Source organism: Xiphias gladius, chromosome 4 (genome assembly GCF_016859285.1).
Source record: "Xiphias gladius isolate SHS-SW01 ecotype Sanya breed wild chromosome 4, ASM1685928v1, whole genome shotgun sequence".
In the NCBI taxonomy this organism is placed as follows: Eukaryota; Metazoa; Chordata; class Actinopteri; order Istiophoriformes; family Xiphiidae; genus Xiphias; species Xiphias gladius.
The window spans coordinates 6,289,210-6,311,663 of NC_053403.1; the positions used below are offsets into that span (position 1 = coordinate 6,289,210).

The 22,454-nt window shown below is 41.4% G+C and overlaps 1 protein-coding gene across 1 annotated transcript in view; it reads left to right on the forward strand.

Annotated features, from left to right (window-relative positions):
* The window catches only part of LOC120789093 (nesprin-2), an 88,242-nt gene that overhangs the window by 16,066 nt on the left and 49,722 nt on the right, over window positions 1-22,454 (forward strand). Inside the window, exons 27-53 of the mRNA XM_040125586.1 lie at window positions 208-326; window positions 1,260-1,410; window positions 1,501-2,405; window positions 2,785-2,940; window positions 3,082-3,232; window positions 3,414-3,572; window positions 3,800-3,967; window positions 4,106-4,207; window positions 4,465-4,668; window positions 6,488-6,693; window positions 7,620-7,727; window positions 8,267-8,555; window positions 9,066-9,244; window positions 9,409-9,724; window positions 10,756-10,920; window positions 11,091-11,429; window positions 11,592-11,728; window positions 12,097-12,226; window positions 13,770-13,940; window positions 14,040-14,247; window positions 14,395-16,040; window positions 17,983-18,153; window positions 18,962-19,117; window positions 19,290-19,531; window positions 19,634-21,662; window positions 21,778-22,112; window positions 22,247-22,391. Of these exons, the coding sequence (XP_039981520.1) occupies window positions 208-326; window positions 1,260-1,410; window positions 1,501-2,405; window positions 2,785-2,940; window positions 3,082-3,232; window positions 3,414-3,572; window positions 3,800-3,967; window positions 4,106-4,207; window positions 4,465-4,668; window positions 6,488-6,693; window positions 7,620-7,727; window positions 8,267-8,555; window positions 9,066-9,244; window positions 9,409-9,724; window positions 10,756-10,920; window positions 11,091-11,429; window positions 11,592-11,728; window positions 12,097-12,226; window positions 13,770-13,940; window positions 14,040-14,247; window positions 14,395-16,040; window positions 17,983-18,153; window positions 18,962-19,117; window positions 19,290-19,531; window positions 19,634-21,662; window positions 21,778-22,112; window positions 22,247-22,391 (9,087 nt within the window). The remainder of the gene's footprint in view (window positions 1-207; window positions 327-1,259; window positions 1,411-1,500; window positions 2,406-2,784; window positions 2,941-3,081; window positions 3,233-3,413; window positions 3,573-3,799; window positions 3,968-4,105; window positions 4,208-4,464; window positions 4,669-6,487; window positions 6,694-7,619; window positions 7,728-8,266; window positions 8,556-9,065; window positions 9,245-9,408; window positions 9,725-10,755; window positions 10,921-11,090; window positions 11,430-11,591; window positions 11,729-12,096; window positions 12,227-13,769; window positions 13,941-14,039; window positions 14,248-14,394; window positions 16,041-17,982; window positions 18,154-18,961; window positions 19,118-19,289; window positions 19,532-19,633; window positions 21,663-21,777; window positions 22,113-22,246; window positions 22,392-22,454) is intronic.

Below are 22,454 nucleotides of genomic sequence, written 5' to 3' on the forward strand. Positions count from 1 at the left end.
CCTATTTACTTGATACATTGCATTTAAAGTTCCATTTCCTCTTCCCAGTCAGAAAGAAACTCAGCGGTTTAATTTGCTGTGACTGACACTTACAAGCCACAGCGCCAGCTGTAGGGCACTAATCCTCAGTAATTGGATAGGCTCGCCGCTCCAGCTATTCCTCTTTTCTTCACTGGACTGTCACTTTGTAACTCTCCCATCTCCCAGGCGGTTGTGAGGGGTGACACTGTGGAGACCAAGCAGGAGGCAGAGTGGACCGTCATCCCAGAGACAGTCGCCCCACCGCAGGAAGAGCGCCCCACTGGGGCAGAGGAAGTACTGGAAAGGTATGGGTTCATATCTCAGCGTGAGTTTACAGAGTGAGATGAACTTCCTCTGTTCTCATGTAGCATTTCATGTGTAAATCTTTCACTGTAGGTACAGAAAGTCCTGGTTGGTATTTCAGTCTCAACTCCAAAAGAACAAGCAACATTTGGAGGAGTTTATCGCAGAGCCAGTCACTACCTCTACCGTGCAGAACCAAAAGAAGCAACTACAGGCAAGTTGAAGCATCACTTATGTTACTACACCCCCTTTCATAATGCATTTTTACAACCTAGACCAATCAAACCGCAGTGCCGAGGAAGGTCTTCGTCCCCGCATTAAATAATACTTTCTGCATAAGTCACCGTGTGCAAACTTTTCACTTTGTCTTTTGATTGCTTTGTAAACATGTGTCTTCTCAACAGACTTTAAAACAGGAGACAGAGGCACTATGGTTTGAGTTTGAGCTCCGATATGCCGACCTATCCCAGTCTGCCCCTCTGATGACCAGGGAAGACCTGAGTGAAGTGGAAAGAGACTGGGAGCAGCTGACTCAGGAGTGGAGAGGCCAGCAAGTGTGCCTAAAGAACAGGTAGAGTGCACCTCTCAGATTAATCAAAAGTATTTGTAACACTTATTCCTGGTTGGGGATCTTTCAAAAAAAAGTTCATTTACCAGTACAAACAATAACTGTTCACCATTACTAGGGTCTGAAACATCGCTGCAGAATATAATTGCACAAGGACTGTAAATGTAAGATAAGTTTCAAAGTTTATTCTTGACCTTGGAAACAACTATCTCCCTTCAAGGTCCATTTAGTAGTTACTCTGAAGCTTTCAATTATATTACACAATCTTAATCAGCAGATGGTGTGAACTAATAACCATATGTTAGTACAAGACATAGTAACAACTTATTCTAACAAGTAACGTTGCTTTTACTTTGGTTTGTGTCAGGATGACATCTCTAGAGAGTACTGCTGTCTTGATGGAGTCTGCAGATGATCAGATGGCACTGATCACACAAAAACTGGATGGGATCGTCAGAGGGTCTATGGACATCTCTTCCTTCATCTTGGCTGACCCTATTCTGCTATCTGACTTAAAGGTACATCTTTCCTCTGTTCAAACACTTAACACTGTAATTCTGAGAGTGAAATATGCAAAAACTACTATTAATCCCTGATGTGTTATCCAGGAAATGGATGACAGGCTGCAGACTGAAATGAGAAAACTAATAAAACAAGGCAGTGAAGAGGAAAGACAACACCCTGAAGCCAAATCCCTCCACCAGGCTCTCCTCAACAGTGTCAGTCATCTCGAGCAGCTCAGACAACAGCTGGAGAAGGTTCAGTTAGCTGCCCAGGCTGTGGATCACTTCCTGGCCACAGTGAGAGAAGTCAAGGCCGAGATCCCAGCCGTGCTGGCAGACCAGGATGCCAGCAGGCAGCAAAATGAGGCAGACTGGGAGCAGGAGAGGCATTCTTGGCAGGCAGCAATGCAGCAGAGGTTGCAGACTGTTGCGGAACAATCCGATAGTGTTGACAGCAATTTAAAGGCAGCGGGGATGACTCTGACCGTGGATGGTGCAACTGTCACGTGCCAGGATGTGGTGACATCATTGTCCAAGCACGTTGTGGACCTGGAGAAAAAGCTGATGAGAGCCAGGAAAAGGGAGAGCAAAGAGGAAATAAAACCAATGGGAAAGGAACAAATGCAGAGGAATGAAGAGTTGAATCCTATGGAGATACATCAGACAAAGACGGGGGATGATTCACCACAGCAGGGGGGAGCACAGGAGCGGGAGCGTCCCCCTCCAGGTGGGGCAGAAGAGGAGTCAGGGTTGGAGGCCAAAGGGAGTAGGCTGGATGGAGAGAATGAAACAAAGATACAAAGGGAGGAAGAGCACAAGGCTCAAACACGGAGGTCTGAAGGGGATGACAAGGACCAGAACAGAAGAAGCAGCCATGATAAGAAAGAGGGAGAGGCAAAGGATAGCTTGGTCCAGAGAAGAGCTGTCTTGTTGGGAGTACTGAGGGAGATAAAGGGAGCAGCTGAACATCTGGGGCTGCCCGAGCCCACCCTGCCAGCTCTGCAGCAGAGGTACAACACTGATCTGGATGCAAAAATACATTGTTATTCATTTTAACCTCTCCATTTTCCCGCTGGGGGTGGAATACCAGATTGAGGGAGTTTACTACATCAGGATAATGACGACTGTGTTAAGTAACTAAAATAACTCTCAGATATTTTCCTATGATTGTGTAAACCTTTGGGTTTTAGCTATATTATGAACAAAAATCTAACAAACAACAAACATTATGAAAACATGAAAACATAATACATATTACCCTTCAAATCGTGATTTTTTTTTTTAGCTGTCTTCTCACAATATCAGTAATCTCCACTCCTCCGTAACCTCTCTATTTTCCCGCTGTGCACTGATGACCCAGCACACTCATGACTGTTTCTTCCTCTTCAGGACACGTGCCCTGACAGAGCTGGAAAGGCGTCTTGCTGGCCTCCTCTCTGAGCTGCAGTACATACGAGATGCATCTTCATCAGGAATCTATGATGTGAGTCAGACCGGCGGGGTGGAGGATGTCTGGGAGGAGACAAAAAAAGCGGTAACTGAACGGTAAAGACAAGAGGAGTAGTTACAAGCACAATGTTGGATTATTTAAGCTTCCGTCTTTCATGATTTAACCCTATGTCAATATAGTTGTGTTACTTTGCTGAGTTTGGGGTGTGTTTGTGTTGTGTTACGGATCACATTCAGGCTGGAGCAGTGTCGTGTCCTAACTGAGCTGCTGAAGATGTTTCAGAGCATTCGTGGTGAGCTGAGTGGGACATTGCAGAGAGCAGAAAGCACCATTAGTGAACAAGCCTCCTACATTGGGAAAGACAACCTGCACAGATTACACAATAAGGTACAATATCAAGATTTTTGGAGTTTGGCCCATTGGTCAGTTTGCGAGTAAAGTATAGAGAGCATGCAGTAGCCATCAAATCATCCTTGTGTCCCTGTTAGATTACCGGCACAGGGTCTTTGTGGTGACACCCAAATACATAATACAGCCTTTGTGTGTGTCTGTATGTGTGATTTCACAGATTCAGGGAACAAAAGCAGAGCTGAACGGCCTTGGGGACAGCATAGAGGAGGTCCGCAGTGTCTGCAGGCAGCTTCACGCTCACCTTCGTCTGATACCAGAATGCACCATCATCCCATTTGAGAGCGAGGCTGACACTCTCATGGACAGCTGGCTGGATGTGAGTTTAGACGCTTTAAAGACTCACCTCAACCACTGTTGTTAAAGTAGAATTTACTACCTCCCTTTATTTTATGTGTGGATGATCCCATGTATGTAAATTATGAAGTAAAGCTTGTATAGTGAGTAATAAGCATTGCAAATATCTAAGTGCTGTGGTCTTAGGTTGAGCAGAGTTGGGTCCTATAAGACGAGTGCTAGCTTTCATTGCAACTCACGTTCTCGCAGGTATCAGAAAGAACAGATTCCCACCTTGAAAACTTGCACCTTGGCCTGACTCTGTGGGATGGAGTCCTTGAGCTGGGAGCAGAAGTGGAGAGCTGGACCACCAAGAAACTAGCAGTGTTTGCCCAGTCTCCATCCTTTCAGTCAGAGGACGACATCAAGACACTGCAGGTAAAACGTGGTTCCTTTTAATCGTTCCGTAACACATAGTTTCAGACTTCTCTGGGGGTGTCTTATGGGAAATTAATTGATCCTCAGGTTTTCTGCAGTCGCTTTGACTAATGACAACCTCCCTCTCACTCCCTCCAGAACGAGATTGTGGCCGTAGAGAAGAGCATGGAGCGATTCCAACGAAGAGCCACTGAGATTCAGTCGCTGCTTCAAAGTACAGAGCCCCCTCTGGAGCTGCAGGTACAGCTTGTAGCTTTTGATTTCGTTTTCTGTTTTAAGTTGTACTGTAGGAGTTACAGGCTGAAATAAGGCTGCTAGGATGGACAGACGATGATCCGCAGATTATTTGAACTGATATGATGCCACTACAACACACTTCACGCTTCTCTTTTTGATTAAATCTGGATATATTTTTACATGCTTGTCAGAGACACACATACCTTGAGCCACGGTGTCTCTGTCAGCTCAGGCCTCATGCTTAATTTTGTTTTGTCTAGATGGCAGAGACCCAGATAAGGAAGAAAATAGAGCAGCTGAAGGAGATTGGTTCCGAAGCAGAGGATGTTTACAGGCAGATGGTGGCTGCTAGGGGACAAGTTACTGCCAGGATGGCCGAGTGCTTCAGCTCCCTCCAAGAGATACAGAACTCCCTCCTCGCTCTCGGTGGTTCAGATGTTGCAACAGTCCTTGCAAAACTTAAAGTAAGTTCTAAGACTTAGTTTGAAAAAATATATATATATTTGTTAGTATTAGACTCAAATTTTACCATATAATCCCACATAGGTTTGTTAAAAACATATTTAAGATGTTTTGTGGAAGAGATTGTATGTATAAATACTCACAGGACATCTACATCAACTCAAATCATGAAATGGAGCTGTAACATAAAATTGCTTCCTGTCCCATTTCATTTGGATGCTTTATATTGGGTCTTTTTTTCTAAATATGGTAGCAGGTAGAGATACTGGTTGGAAACCTGTCTTATACCCAGGAAATGACACAATGACCTTTGTATTTAACACAAACATTTCTCCTGCACCAAAGCCAGACCTAAAGTATCAATGGCTGAAGCTTTTCACAAAGTCCACCTGCATTACTGCCAAGTACAAGTCATGTATGTTTAGTGCTGTGGCATCACATTTCGTCCTAGCAGTCAAGTTTCAAATTCAAACCTTAAATGCTTTTAATTTTTTTGAAAGCAAATATGTGAAAATTGCAGTGTTGCTCTGAATTGGAATTTAATGTTTTAAACTAGCGATTTGGTGCAAGGACCTTGCAGACCAACCAATGTGTCACCGGCATGAAAGGCATACAAAAGACATTAAACATAATTCTGATTTTTTTTAAAAACTGTGGGCCACCAACAGGGTGACAGGGTCACAACACTGGAGAGTGTATGACTATTCTAACATTTAAGCTGTCAGAGCAACAATAAATACTTCGATCCCCTACATTCTTCAACAACACAGCATATACTCGTATTGCCTAAAAGTGGTTGTACTCATGCAATAGAAAAATAAGCATTTTAACATCTGATTAAATTTAACATATCCCCTCACCATCTTTTCACTCGGTTCCTCCTGGAACCTTTTAAAATGGGGTTTGGACACCTGGGGACTCTTTTTTTCCCGAACACCCTGGAGTGGAACGGAGAGACACAACACCAGAGATAAGTGACTGAAAAAATATAAGTAAACATTCAATCACTCAGTCTAATTCAGTTATTCCTCTTATGTGTTACCAAACTGTGACAATTCTGGGATAACCGAACTGGCCAAAGTTTGTTTCACTTACAGGCCAGGCCTTCAGTCACTGTGTACTGAGACTGCTACCACACCAAAAACACACGACAAATTGCAATACACATATAAATGATGGAAGCGAATAAAAATGGATTCAACCTCAGCAGATTGTGCAGTTATTTTTTCCAATCACTCATACAAATAGTCATAGTGCAAGTATACATTTGTGATGTCATGTGATACAGTTTCCAGCAAGAAAGACGACCTGTGCCACACAGAAAGTGTGGAATTTGATGTCAGTAAAATTCATCTTAGACACTCACTGTGATCTTACAGTGGTGGGGAAGACAGTCCAGATTTCTGTGGACACAGTGCACATGCTGCTGTTCAGGAAACAGTTAGTTTCACTTTAATTTGTCAGCTTCTGTGTGGGAAAGATTTCCCATAATGACATCAGCTCGACTGGAGTGATCCCACTGTGTCAAAGATGGGGAAAAGTTTTTTATTTTAAATCTTACCTAGTGCATTTTAAAGCAACTGGGTGTGGAATTAGAAGATTTGTGACTCTGGTGCTCTTCCCTAGGTATCGCAACAGACCGTACTAGACAGAAATGCACATTGAAGAGATGACTGAAGTGAAAACACCAGTTTTCACCAGAATGATTTAAAAGATGCTATGATCACTTTAAATTCTGCACGTAGCGGCTATAAAGTCCAGACACCGATAACTGAGGGTTTGAAATGCGGATCACTAACAGTAATGTCTTTGCCTCTGCAGGAACTATGTTGGCAACTCCAGACCATGGATGAGCAGGCAGAGAGCCTGCTGGAGGAGCTGCGTGTTATGAGCTCCATAGCCACTCCGGATAGCCTACAGAGTGTGTCTACGGATGGGATTCAGCTGCGGGAGAAAGTCAGAAACTCCCATCAGCTCTTCACTGAGGTGGAAGAACAGACTCAGAGGAATATCCAGGACCTCGACAGGTAACGGACAACATGCATAGACGTTTCAAGTTCATTTTTCAATGCAGCTGTCATGTAATGTCTAAAGATTTACACATCTAACGTGAAATCTTGATATATGTCTTTGCGACCATGTAGCGTGCACGCAAACATCATCCAACATAACATGCAACATTTACACATTACAATAAGGGCATGAGCGAGCCGCTCGGCAGATATTTCTGGAGTTTGTTCCGATGCTTTCTGTTTCTTTGTCCAAAAGCTGCTTGATCACCTGACTGTGTTTCAGTGGTTGTCATCAGGGGATCTGCATAAAGAACAAAACAGGCAAAACCTGAAATGAGTCTAAAAGTGTAAGAGCAGCGAGAGGGACCAATTGTGATCAGCAAAGCATGCAGGATATATATTATACTGCGAACCCTGTTCTTTACAAGAATAGATATCTCATCAGTCTGTGTTAAACCATAGACATCATACCTGTAATTACTCAAAGTAATCAGTTGAAATACTTTGGAGGATATCAGATTTGAAAAAATTAGTTATCTATCTTTGGACAATGAAATATTCTGCATGAATCCATGTAATCATTTTTATTTTCATTTGTGTTTCTAGTGTTTAACCTGATTTTAACTTCTTTTCAATGCCTTTTTTTCATACATTTTTCTTTTCTATAGTTCAACTTGATTTAAATGATATGGTTAACTATATCGTATATTTTTGTTATTGTCAACAGTTCCCATGAGAAAGCCCAAAACCAAGAGTGATTTAGTTAAGCATTGCCAGTCAGTGCTTTCTGACTTCACCAGGCTGTCTGTTGCACTCGTACCTAAGTCTGCCCATTCTAACTGGAGACATAAAACTTAGTCGCAATTTTTTTTTCAGAAGACTTTACATAAGCGTGACTGCGTCATGCGTGTGCCTGCAGTCATGGTGTATGTGTGTTGTAGGCTGCAGAGGGAGAGCGAGCATTTGGAACAATGGCTGCAAGCTGCTGAGGAAAAAGCAGCAAAGGAGGAAGATCTTAGCCTCCTACAAGAGGAAGCACTTAAACTAAGGTAAACTTTTTTCTGGGTGAAGGCACGTAATGCTCTGTATACAATTTTTTTTAAAATTGTAGAAATTAAGACTTTAAATGTATTTATGAGCTGTACTTGGGCAGTGTATGGGGTGATATACTTTATACTGTGTGTATTTAGGTTACAGTTAAGCTATTGACTTCTGTATCACACTGTCTGTAGCACACGCTTATAGTAACTAAATAAAGCTTTTGATAAGGTGCAACATCATATCACACGCATGGAAATACAGGTTTAAGCAATTACTCCAGGTTGGCTGATGCAGAGACTCCCATCATATACATTGTTTCAATTTGAAAATTCATTAAGTGTAGGTGAATTTCTTCTTCCAATACACTTTGAAAGAGCTGCAAGGTTGTGACAGATTTTTCCTTTCTTCTTATCTATCACTTCAGTACATCCTTGGTAACTTAGCCCTGACAAAGACAAAGCTTCATTTTTGTCCCCTTATTAACATTTGAAAGTGTGAATAAACTGTCGCTGAGCAGCAACTCCCTTTTCATTTCTCTTTCCTGCAGAGGGAGGACAGAGCTCCTCGGTCAGCTTGTGTCATCCCTACAAAGCAGCAACCTTCAGCAATGTGCACTGGTGGAACAAGGTAGCAAACTGCTGGAACGATACCACAACTTCCACACCAACACACTACATGGCGCCGAGGAGAAGCAGTGCTCTCTGAGCAGGGACGTTGAGGTGTTTCGGGCTTTGTCTAAGTCCACACGATCCTGGGTCGCAGATCTGAGACTCCTTGTTGACTCTTCACTTGTTGAAAGCCCCAGTCCTGAAGCACAGAGACTTCACCGTGCTCAAGTAAGAAAACTTCACCTACTTTGATTGATTGAGCTGCTCAATTTCTCTACATATCTGGCAAATCATATCCTACAACAAATCTGAACATGATTCATTTGACTTACTTATACTCCTCAGCTCCTTTAGTTTGCATCACACCTGAGCCAAATACCTGTTTGGCAAAATTAAGTGTAGTATTTTAAATATTGATTATTTTTATTTTGTTTCATATAGCTGTAAAAAGTGGTGTTTACAGTAGTATGATTTGTCAGATCAGGGTGTGATCACACTGATGTGTTGTTTCTTTGTGTCCTCATTTGTTCCTACTCGTTCCGAAATGTGGATGGCCTATTCATTGTGCAGAACCGATGTTATGATGACTGACATTTTCAGAGAACTTTCTGGAAGAGACGTTTATGTTACAAAGTTGTCATTGTCATACCAGCCGAATCAAGGAGACGTTTTTGTCACTTTTCATGCTGAATTCTGAATAGGTTATGCACAGATCTTTGAAAACATGCTATATTTCAGGCTATGGTGAGTGCAACAGCAGATGGAGAGGCTCGCTTTGAGGAGCTCAGAGTTATTGGGAATTGTCTGAGCCACCGACTGTGTGATGGAGATGAACTGAAACTCGAAATTCGGGAAACCATTCAGAAAATAGAGGAGCAGTGGAAGGACCTTCTGCAATCAGTTGAGCCTTATTACAGGCGAGTGGAGCAATTGAATGGCTTTTAATCAGTAAGATCTTTTTAATCAGTAGGATGATTAGGGTTGGAAAAAAATATCAATCTTGGGTTTGGGCTTCATCATCTTCATTGGTCACTTAAAGACAGAAGTAGTTATAATCTGGTAGTTTCTCCTGGTGTTTCAGGGCTCTGCAGGCTGATCCAGAGCTCACCTCCTCCTACCTGGCAGGAAGACAGGAGGTTGGCTGCAAAGTGGAAGCGCTGCAGCGCCAAATTGCTCGGCTCCCCATTTTATTCCCCTGGCCTGGAACAGGTGAACGTAGACAAGCCTGCCTTCTAGCCCATCAACTGTGGGATGAATCTGAATCCCTGCAAGTAACTCTTACCAGCCTGGCAGAACAGAGGAGGGAGCTGGCTGAGCAGACCAGCGACGCCATCTGGAAAGATCCCTCCTGGGCTGAGCTGGACAACTGCTGCTTATCACTGATGGCAGAGCTGAGGGTAAAACATTACTTTTCCTTTTAAAGTGATGATCATGGTTTGTCACAGTGATTCCCAACCAGGGGTACTTGTGCCCCACGGTGCACTTCTGCAGTTGGCAGGGGGTACATGGCAAGATTACGGAGTAGCTCACCTAATGTGGAAAAAATAGGAAATAGGATTTTAATTAAAAAAAACAAAAAAAACAACAAAAAAACCATACCTATATATATGTTAAGAGGAAGATAAATCTCAAAACAGGATTAAAAGTGTTTTTTAGTAAATTTATTGCCACAATAACCAGTGAACTACCAGCTAATAGTGGCTGACTGCACAGTACACACCTCTCACCAACCTCAGTCAGTTTTAACACTTTAAAACCACATGTTGCAATTGAGACTGTATGAATACTGGTAAGCAATTTGAAATAGTTAGCCAAAAGTGATGGTTAAACGGTGAAATATTTAACCGAAGGATAAATGGTCGAAAATTCTGATAAAAGTAATGGATAGACAGCTGTAATACTTAGCTAAAAGTAATGGACAAATAGTGAAAATAGTTACAGGAGCTAAAAGTAATAAACAGTTCAAATAGTCAGCTAAAAGTAATGGATACATTTTTTAAATACAGTACACAGGCAAAAGTAATAGATAAAGAATGGATAAATAGTACAAGTGAAAAATGATAAATAAATAGTTCAAATAGTTAGCTAAAAGTAACTGGATCATTTGAATAATTAGCCTAAAGTAAGTTGAAATTAAATAGCTAAATAGTTGAAAGGTCTAACTTCTTCCACTCAAAGTCATAGAAATAGGAATGCAAACTTGACTAAATTGACGTAAACACAATTCAGACAATTCAGCTGTTTGAAAAAAATATTGTAACAATATCCATTTTATTTAGTCCATGCACTTTAAAATCAATTGAAATTAACACATATGGAGCATTACAGGTTGGGTCAATGAAGTCATACTTTATTATAATCACAACAAGAACGTGTACTTAAATATAAGCTCTCTGACTGTGTCTCGGTGTCACCGAAATATCCGCAGGATGTGTGTTCCCGCCTCGAGAAAGGTGCGAGTACTGAGGAACGTTTTGGCCAGTTACTGCAGGACTGCCAACGTAAACTGACATCCGTGCAGAAAAGGATGTCAGCCTGTCAAGCCCAGAAAGAAAGCTCAGATGGACTGTTCACTGATGTACCAGCTCTGGAGGTGAGGTCCATTAACTAAACCGACCCGGTGAATCATGTACGAGCTCTCGTACGTTTCTTTTTTTGTTTGTTTTTTTTCACTTTCCTTCTACATTAAATCCATGAAAAGACATTCAAATAGAGGAGATGGAAAATTTTTCATGTTCATGTGTCACTTTCTCCACTTTTCAGGCTTTGCTACAAGAAGTGACAGACATAGAAAAAGACATTTTGCAACTTGTAACACTGAAGGACTCTATCGCAGACGGTTCCACAGTCGAGGCCCAAGCCAGCCTCTCCCAGCAAGTCAGCAACCTCCGAACCCACAAGGGGGCACTAGAGAGCAGCATTAGAGAAAACCTGGCTCTGCTCAAAGAAAACAGCAACCAGAGAGTTCAAAAAGTGAAGGAAGAGGTCTCCCGTGTAAAGTCAGCTGTGAAAGACCTGGCTGAAGATGTTGGAAATCTGTGTGAGAACCATGACGTGTTACCTGATATCAGTCAGCTCCAGCAGCTGTGGAGTACTATACAGGTAACATTAAAAGATCCTTTAAAATGTTGCTTTGTCCCAGATTAGTAGGTCCGTGAAGGAATATATGCTCAATGAATTTGCCTGCCTGTCCACTCAGTCAAACACGAAATCTTAGACATCTGACAATATTTTCAGTCACAGAAGCATTTGCTCCTCTCTCAGGACTTTGAGTACAGGCTGACAGAGTTGGCTGCAAGAGTTCACAGCCTGCAGAATACTGGAGAGTCCAGCATCAGCCCAGAAATGCTTCCTGCAGATGTCATTTCGACTGTTGATGGAGTTGCTGAAGACCTTGACAGGTACTTTGGATTCCTCAAAACGATTAACCCCTCCAACGTTAACTCACAATATCCATGCAGCTTTCTTGATGTCAAAATGTGTAGTGCACATTAAAAGATATGCCAGGAAAACAAGTTGGATGGATTGAAATGTTGTATTGGCAACAGAAAGCATACAGAGTGGGAAATGTGCTATGAACCTTGTAAAACACCTTCATTATCAATAACACTGCAGTGAGCCAGAGACTACCTGTTGTCTTTAAGACCAAAGAACCGCGATTTATTGAAAATGTAGTCTTGCTACATGTATATTTTTTTCCCCCATGTTTTAAATATCCAATTAACTAATTTCCCGCCTGTCTGTTTTCTCTCTCGTGTCCTAACTCTAGCCTCAGGTCCATTTTTCTACAAAAGAAGCGGGAGTGTGCAGAAAACACTGCTAACAGGGTGAGACAGGCCATTAGGCAGCTGCGGCAGTGGAGCAAAACAGTACAAGCTGAACCACCATCGCCCAGCCAGGTAATACACATTTTTCTTTTTAATATAAAAAAAAATAATTTAACAAACAGAGTCTGCTTTGCCACTGCCAATTAAATAAATTCCCAAAAATTCTAAACAATATCCAAAAAAGCTCAGATAAAAACTGTCAGTACGCTCGACTTTAATTGGCCCTTCATTCTATTGTCTGTGACCTGGAATTTGTGGAACGTAAGTTCAGGCAGTAGTTACTTCCCACAAATGCAGAGAGCTTAAACATCCGATCCCATCTGAGCCTGCACTTTGTGTTAATATGAAGACTATTATCTTTTGCCGTTTTCGGCTTGGGACAAAAAACACATGATGTTTCTACTTAGCAGAGCTTTTATGTCTTTTTTTAAAATTTGTTCTTAAAATGTCACAGGTCCATCCTTTATGCTTCAGAAATACAAGAATGGCAATACCGTCTCCTCTGTGTTGCACATGGTGGACATAATAGATAGTCCTCACAGGGAGCATGTGGCTAATTTCAGCAAAGTTTTGCTCTTTGGCATTACTAAAGATCATAAACATGATGTGACTCATTTTTTCCATCAGCCTCACTTTCTGCCACTACCAAAAACTCTAAGCCTAAATCCGACTGTGTTATTCCTGTTTTGCCAGTCTTCTTAGTGATGGTCTTAGCGTATATACAGTAAATAAACTGATGTCTATGACTTAATTTGATGATCATTTACTGATGGTAAAATGCAAAATGGTTGACCTCTACAGTTTGTAGTTCTAAGCATTTTATAAGCTAGAACAGATTCGGGGTCCATCGCTGACAGATTCATTGCCTGGCTGGCTGCATTTATGATACAATCACTGAGTCCAGACTGAAATATCTCAACAACTACTGGATACTGGATTTGCATTTTTTTTTTTTTTTCCTACGGTGCCTAGAGGATGAATCCTACTGACTTTGGTGATCCACTGACTTTTACTCTGTTTCCACCATAAAGTTAACATTTTTGATTTTGAGTGAAATGTCTCAACAACTATTAGATGGACTGCCACTAAATTTGATACACACATTGATGCTCCCCATAGGATTAATTGTAATAACTTTGGCAAACTGTTAACCTTTCATCTAGCGCCATCATCAGGCCAAACTTTTAATTTGCCCATTACTTTTGTTTATTACTTGCAAAACTAATGATATTCTCAGCAACTTATGCTGTACTTTGTTTAATGCTAATTAGCAAATGTTAGCATTTTTATTCGCTACGATGCTGAAACATTATACCTGCTAAACATCAAAATATCAGCATTGTCATTGTGAGCATGTTAACATTTAGCTCAAATGACGACGTTGTACCTAAAGTACAGCCTCACAGAGCCCCTTGAATGGCTGTAAAATACCACGTAGACAGGCAAAGTGAATTTCAACAGATCAGGAACATCCAAACTGTTGCAACACCAGAAAGAATGGGCACTTTGTCCTGTTCACACTTAGGTCAGTGATCTCAAAAAACTATATCTTACCTATGAAAAGGTCTCCTTTTTTTTTTTTTTTGAGTTTGTATATCTGTCTGTGCTCTGGTAGGCAGCTCTGGATGAAGGTTTGCAGCTTCAACAATCTCTCCGTGAAGTGCTCTCAGACAAAAATTTTCTTCTAAATTGTTTGGAAACAAAAGTCTCAAAAAAACTGGAGAAAAATGCTTCAGATGCTCTCAGTGAAAGCACATCCGCACTTGAAACCCTGTCTAAGTGTGTGGTAAGTTTATTTTCAGTCACTTAATCTTACAGTACAAAACAATGGTGATAATATTATTCGTGTGGTTAATATTTTTGTTAAATTTCCTGCGTTTCATAGGTGAGTCAAGGTCACGGTGAAGTGGAATTGGACAACAAAGATTTGACGTGTGAAACTGTTGGAGAAACATTTAGAAGTGACACAACAAATTCAGCTTCACCTGATGAGACAATGGCCATGTGTCCTCCAGCATCTCCTTCCCAGTTTGCAACAGATAAGGAAAATTCAGAAAGGGATCCGAATGACCACAAAATGATAACCAAAGGCAGTTTCTACACTTTAGAAAAACATCAGCCTTCCACTGAGCTTGTCATGAACACTTCAGGAAAATCTAATGTGGAAGCTGATGCCACAAGAGAGGACGACCCATGTATTTCTACAGAACAAGTACACATTTCAGTCATGTGTACTGCAGATAGCCTTATCCAAACAGCTGAAAAAGATGCCTTAGTACCTAATCAAGTCCCAAAAGCAAAAATCCCAGATGTTTTCAATTCAAAAACCCGCCAGGAATCACAACCGTTAACATCTCCACCAAAAATGAATGTGAAAACTGATCTCAGGCCAAAAGATATTGGCAACATTAACACAGATAGCGGCCCTCAAAGCAAGACACTTTCTGAAAATAACAGAGAGCCTATAATGTCAGATTCACTTCAAACTCTCAACGAGAGCCTAATAGCTCAACAAGAGATCCCTGAACCATTGCAGGACAACACTACCTCAATCCTGCACTCCACACCGTCAGCTATAGACACAAACAATACCAAAGAAATCAATGCACCACACTCTATCACATCCCTGGCAACAAAGCCTAATGACTTCCCGCTTTTTAACACTGAAAATGTGTCTGGATATTTCGCAGCACAGTCAGAGACATTTGGGGCAACCGCTGATGCTCAAGAACAACAGGGACCATGTGAGGACATCAGTGTGACCCCAAAGAAAGTGTTTACAGTTTTGTTGGACATGGAGCCACAAGACATGCAGGAAAATGAAAATGTTGGAGCCAGCAGTCCAGACGTACCAAGATATCCAAAGGGAGCAGCGCTGTGCGATGCAAAGCTCACAGAAGTTTCAAGCACAGGATTCCCTGAGAAGAAATCTGGACTGCTTACACCATTCATCGGTCCCAAATCAGACAAAACAGACTTGAAAAGCCTTCATTTAGCAGCACAATCAGAGACATTTAAGGCAGTTACTGATGCTCAAGAAAAAGGGGTAGGCTGTAAGGATATCAGTGTGAGCCCAAAAAAAGTGTTTACAATAGTGTTGGACATGGAGCTGCCCTTCTACCAGCCACAGGACATGCAGCAAAGGGAGAATGTTGGAGCCAGCAGTACAGATGTATTCACATGTTCACAGTTAGTAGAGTCATGTGGTGCAAAGCTCACAGAGGTTTCAAGCACCGGACTTCCTGAGAAGAAAGCTGGACTGTTTTCAAAATTAATCAGTCCTGAAGCAAATGAAACAGACTCGAAAGGCCATTGTTTAAAGAGTCTTAAATCAAATCTGTCTCAAATGGAAGACTCACTGTCAGAAAACCCCGTGGCGTTAATGAGTACAGAATTAGAGGAAGGGCAATCAACAAGTGCCAAATTATCATGCAAAGAAAAATCAGGAACCCATGAATTAATCCACAGTGAGGTGTTGAATTCCTCCAAATCATGTGGCAGTGTTGCTGAATGTCAATTCACTGGCACTCATGCAGCAGAAACATTTCCGGTAGTCAGACAAGAGGAGGTGACAGATTTCTGTCAGACTGAAAGGCAAACAGTTAGCTCAGTCTTGTGCACTGTGGAAAGTTCAGTGCAAACTGGAGATGCCTTAACCGAAACTCACATACCTGCTGGTGACAATAAACAGATGATGGGTGCAGACACTGCAGAGAGCACAAGTCCAGGACATGCAGAGATGGCAGAAGGAGAAAACACAGAAAAAACAAGTGACCCTGATGGCCCGGAGTGCAAACATTCAGAAGTGCCAGAAAGACGAGACATCGCTTCGCCGCTAAAAGAAGAAAGTGAATCAAAGTTACCTGCATCGCTGGAGGACACAAAGGTGACAAAATTTACTCATGTTTACAATATAGACAGCTAATAGGAAACAGGGAAGCAGAGAGTAGATTGCCGTGCAAGAAAGGTCAAACAGGGGATGCTCTGACTACATGGTCGGCATTGTAGACCTCTAGGCCACAAGGACATCCCATTTAAAAAAAAGTTTTGAATCAATACTATCAGTGATTGCTGTCAGGTTTCTAGAATCATAAGAAAAACAGAATCTCAAAGTTAGTGAAGCTCTGCAAATATAACACATTTTTCACTTGTTAAAGAAATTTGAACAGTGGGAAGGACTTTATCATCCCCGCAGGCAGTAGACCAAGACGTCCCAGGTAAATTCATAGTCCTTGCTATCTTGACTTTCACTAATCAAACAGGGCCATTCTCCGCTGCCTGCCCTCATGTTACAGTGGGTGTGTGTCCAGTGAAACTTAAGTATTTCTGACATTTTAAAACTATAATTTTATCCCAACATTTGCCCTAAGCTTAGCTGGAACTTATTTTTTTTTAGTAGATTTATTCCTTTCACCATTTGGCATTTGAATGTCATAATTCATTTCATGTCCAGTCATAGTTTTTAGCATTCTCCTTTTTTTTTTTTTTTTTTTTTTTGGAACATTGGTCATCCAGTGGAAAAAAAAGACATTTTTCTCTTGACAAATGAATGAAATTCATGTCACATATATCCTTGTGTATGGCACAGAAAAAAATATAAACTGCCTATTACAAAACAAAATTATGTAATAACACTATGCCACAAAACACAGAATCGCATGCTGAATAGTGAAAACAAACATATTCCAACGTTAGACACCCGGTAGTGACAGAAAATCTATGAAAAAAAAATCTTCTTTACCTATGTACCTATGTTCAATGCCAGGGAAAGAAAATAAAGCATAAGACCATTTTGAGAGAGAAAACCACACACACATGTTACTTAACCACTGTTAATACTCTTAATTTTGGCCTCCTGCATAAATGGAAACTGCTAATATCTGTCACTTCAGAGCTATTCAGTTTCCAAATGTGTTTTGATAGTACAAGCCAAAGTGCTCAAAAATACCTTTTGGTCCCTGAGGAATTTCTCAAACTAACACAACCTGTCATTATTGTGAGTAATAACAGCGTGCGTTCTCTCTATAAAAATGCTTCCATTTGTTTACAGTGATGAATACTGACTGTCCTAAAATGTTCCTCCAAATACCAAAATATTTGTAGTGATAAAGCTGTCTGGTTTTAGTGGTCATGATTCAAGGAGCATTTCCAATATAATAAGATTTTTAAAACGTGTGTGTGTGTGTGTGTGTGTGTGTGTGTTAGACACATTTTTACTTCAAAACACTGGTAAGGAATGTTTATTTCAGACTGTACACTCTTGTATGTACTCTCAGCTTTTGTGTTGGTCCAATGCACCTAATTCTTTGCACATTTTATGAGAAAGTAATATTTGTGAGTCAAACTTGACTCAAACAGTATAAGATATTCTCTTTTGTACTCTTTTCTCCCTGCAGCCAATCAGAGGTATGTTTTCAAATCCTCTTCTCGCTGTACTTACACCCTGGTACAACACACATCTTGGTCATGCTTAATGCGTTTCAAAAGGCACCTCCCTTGTTTGTAATATAGTAACCCGGCAGTTCATGTCATATTTTGGTGTTTTCCCTGTCTAAACAAATTATAACAGAGCAGTTATTTCCTCAAAGACGTATGGGAGGCAGCCCTTTGTAGATGAGTAGATGGAGTCCTTCTCCCTTGGGGCAGACTGCTCCCTACTCTGGCACATTCTTGTTTTAACTGCACCGACTTGCCGGGCCGCTGCCAACACTGTAATATTTACCACTGTGGAGCAGGGAAAGAACAGGAAGCTCTGTTATTATCTGTGGGCAAACACAGGGAAGGAAAAGGCTAAAATGTGACACCACCCCTGTCTTGTGTGTATGCAGCCTCAGATGCAAGAAGGCATGGAGGGTGAGACAACGGCGCTGGGTTTTTCAGCTGATCCGGGTTCTGGAGAGACGACGGGGGGATTACCAGCATCCTACAAACACAGATCCAGCATGAACGATATTTTGTCTGAGATACAGAGCTTGGTGGAAAGAAGTAACATAATAAATGTGAGTATCAACAGGTTTTAATAAAATTAAAAAAAAATCAGCTGGCAGCACCTCTCTCACACTAGGCTTGCTATGTCTCAAATCATGTTGCTGTGACTTAATAAACTGATTTGTAAAACTATGAACTTTAAAGTGTGTGTACAAAAGGTTCAATTCTGAAGTGACTGGTTCACTGTTATTATTCACTGTTGTATTCAACCTGTATTCTGTAATTGTGGACAATATAGCAAATGGGTATTGAAATGAAAATGTTTTTTATGTTTTAAATTATTGTTAAGTAATATAATTCAAAGTATAAATGCATAGCTCCATGTGTCCAAGTGTGCAAAAGGTTGATTATAAATGCATGGTACAGTGAATAGATAAGAGTATCAGTGATTGATTGTTGTTTATATATTCCTATGATGCTGCTGACAGGAATGTCTACAGGAAGGACCAAAAAGATACAATGATTTCCTGCTGGGTCGTTAGTTTGTCTAATTACCCACAGTATACAGTCTGTGACTTGCACTGCGATGGTTTGAATGCTTTTTGATACCAAGTTTGATTTTGTTTAATTATGGAAAGACAATTAATCATTCCCACCATTTACAAAAAAAAGAGAAAACATTCCCACCCCAACATAATGCTGGCAGCAATAAGGTTTTGTTTTGTTTTTGTTTTTTTTGGTCTGTTTTCCACATAATTGTCATTATTTTCACCAACAGAGGTTCAGGCCTAAAGGGTGCTATAGCAAGCAGTATTTTTTTCCCTCAATACAGGTTTCCCAATAACTTTGTTTGGTTCGTTGTTGTTATTGTGTTTATAGAGGAAACCACAGATTGATTTAAATTGGTATCTGAGGTCCTCTCCTGGTGAACCAGAGATTCGACTTGTACGAACTGTCCAGCAGGTTCTGGCATGTCGATATCAACCAGCACAACTTGATCTCACAGCCATGGTAAAACAGCTCGAGGAAGCAGAGGTATGTATAGTACTTCAATTTACTTCTTTTTCTTAGTATGACTAACATAGTTTGCACCAACTTCAATATCACAAGATTCACAAATTTAACCTAGATTTTTTTTTATTACAGAAAAAAGCAATAATGTAGAAAATGGTCTAATCTGTTCTAAAGCCAATTCTGTCTACTGTAGGAGTACAGGTGCTGTGTTCAGGAGCAAGTAGCTACTATGAAAAGAATTAGTGCTGCCAGGGTTTGTGACCCAAATGCCTTGAAAAGAGCTGAAGGACAATGGAGTGCAGCACTGCTGGATGCCTCTGCCACTGTGCAGGTGAAAGCAGCACAGCTGGATGAGGTCAAACAGTATCATAAACAGATGAAGATGACCAGAGCTTTTCTGGCGGTTTTAGCTGCTGAAAAGGAAAAAATGAGCTTGTGAGTAATCTTTTGCTGTAGTTTACATCATCATTACTTGATAATGTTTCTTTGTGTGCATGATATATAGTACACTCATGTTTTTTTTCACGGTTTTAACAGAAATGCTCTGGGAAGTAGTGCTATTCAAGCTGACAAACTCCATGCTCTACTGCAAACCATGGAACAGAAGAAAGACATAATGGAGGAGCTGCTCCACCTAAGCAGCCAGTTATCAGTCCACTTGAGCGATTGTGAAAGTTCAGGTGCTCTTCTTGCCCAGCTTGGAGATGTCCAAGAGGAATGGAGGCTTTTAGAAGGGAGTATCAAGAGAGCTCTACAACACGCCACAAATTCCACCTCTCAATCCTCTCTTCTAATAAAAGAGGCCGAACAGCTTAAAGCCAAGCTTGAAGCTCTGCAGAAATGCAACTTTCAAAGCAATGATACGAAAAGCACTTTAGAATTTGTTTGTCTAACCACAGACCTAAAACTTTATAACCAGCTTTATCTACACTTACAGTCCCAGTCAGAAGCTCTCGTCCATTTCTCTCTGGGTCAGAAGGAGAAGGATGAGATCCAATGTAATCTTCAGGAATTGGGGTCATTGCTTAATTTCACCAAGAGAAAGCTCAACACATATAGCTGTGGAAGTATTTCTTCAACTAAGATCAACAAACAATTACAAGACTTGATCATATGGGCCAAGCAGGCAGAAAACCACGTCTCTACTGGGAAAAGATTAGCCCTTTTCCCAGAAGAGGCTCGTGTTCAGATTGTTGACATGAAGAAATTTCAGACTGATATATTGTCCCGACGGTCCAAGATACAAGTACAAGTTGAGGAGATGAAAGATGTAGCCTCTAATATGGAAAAGGAAGAAAGTGAAGTATTGAAGGTAGTACAGGACCTCTATGAAGCCATTGCTGACAGCCTGGATCATGTTCTTGACACCATGAAGAAACACCTACATGAGAGGGAAAAATTGTTATCCCAGCTTGCTAGCATGGATGGATGGCTAGCAGAAACACATGCAACAAGAGACCCCTGTGTCCATGTTGAAAATGTTTCCAAAGCTGACATCCAGAACCTGGAGAGCGAGCTGGAGAGTCACAAATTAGCCACTGCAGAGGTACAGAGCCAGCTAAATCTAGTGGAGGCAATGGCAGAAAGTTTCAAGGATATAGCAGAAGGGTTGAGTCCAGGAGAGAGCCGCTACCTTGTCAACAGACTGTCAGGCCTTTGGACAGAATTAGATGGACTCCTAGCTCATGAGAGAGCAACCAGCTGGGAATTGGAGGAGCTGATTCATGAGCGAACCTCTTCAGATGAGGAATTGTCAACCATCCAGGCTAGCTTAAAGCAAATTTTGACTGATTTGGACCAGCAAAAGTTCCCTTTAACACAGGAAACCCTTTCAACAGTTGCACATTTGAAGCACATGCTAATGGAGAATCAGTGTCAGGTACAAGAGCTTCAGCACTGCAATGAGGCAAAGCGAAGTGGCCTGCTTTACACAATTGGGGAACTGCAAGAGAGGTGCAAAGCTCTTAGTTTAAATGCCTTTGAGCAAGAAAAATATCTCTATCTGAGGAGACAAATGGAGGAGTCTAGGGACATTGCCAAGGACCAAATCCAGCGGTCCAAAGACATAACAATCAGTGTGGGTGAGAGGTTCAGATTATGCCAAACACTCCTGGTTGAACTTCCTTTGGTGAAGACACAGTGTCAAGAAGCAGGAGACCAACTGGAGGCATTAGCTCAGGAGTTGTACCCATCTAAGCTTAATTCAGAGAGGCAGAGGATTCACCGCACTGTGGAAACTTTGGTCTCCTGGGAGCATTCTGCTACAGATGATATCAAAAATCTAGAGGACAAGCTGCTGCTAGGTCTGCGCTTTTCCTCTGAACTTCCTGCCTTAATTGAGCTTTTCCAAAGAACAAGAGTGGAGCTGGAGGGAGCCCAGCCAGTCAGTCCAGATGAGAAAGCAGTAGATACTGCTCTACGAAGATGCTGGGTCATTTGGAGAAATATGGAGTCTGGGATGAGGGTGTTAGAAGCTCTGGGACGGAAAGAAAAAATTAACTTGAAGAACTACAGGGATTTATACTCTCTCAGAGATGCAGCCATGCAAGAGTGCCATTTACGAATGGTAAATTAAAATATTCTTTGTTAATCCAGCCTATTTTTGAGTTTTTTTAATTTACAATTCACACGTTTGTTTGTTTCTCTAAACTATCCTTTATCGTGTAACATTTGTTCAACAGGAGAGTTTATCCCAGGCTCGAGAATCCTTGAAGGATTACCATTGGGCAGCTCAAGGAGCATTAGCCTTCCTTCATAATGCCGAAGCCACCTTTTTGTCAGCTCCTGGAGGGTTTTTGGACTGCACCGAGGAACAAAGACAGACCCAGCAGGCTCTAGAAGCTCTAGGAGATGGATTTCAGGCTCATATCTGCCACCTTGTGGAACTGGTCCCCCAGCAACCCTGCCTCTCCCGCCAAAAGGCCGAGCAGCTCCACATCAGCATTCTCAGCCAGTTGGTAGTGGGAAGAGCTGTGCTGGAGGCCCAGGCCCAGCTCAGGCTGGAGTCCTTGCAGCGGTACTGGGCTTTTCTTGATTCCTAAAACCAATTCTGCATAGCTTTTGTCTTTTCATAATGTGGTTATTTCTGTGTTTTTCTTCTTTTTCTTAATTCTAAAAAGTAAAATCACCTGAAAGACAAATTTGTTACAGGTGTGCAGTAAGACAACAAAGCCACAGGAGCTGTCATGAAGACATACGGCAGCAACTCTCTGGGTTTGAAGCCAGGCTCTCAGACTGTGCTGCAGCACAAGTGACGTCACATGAAAAATGTCTTGCCCAACAAAAGACAGCTACGGTGGGTTCAATGCAGAACTTATTCACTGCTGTCTAGCAAGTGTTTCGACACACATTTTTCTAT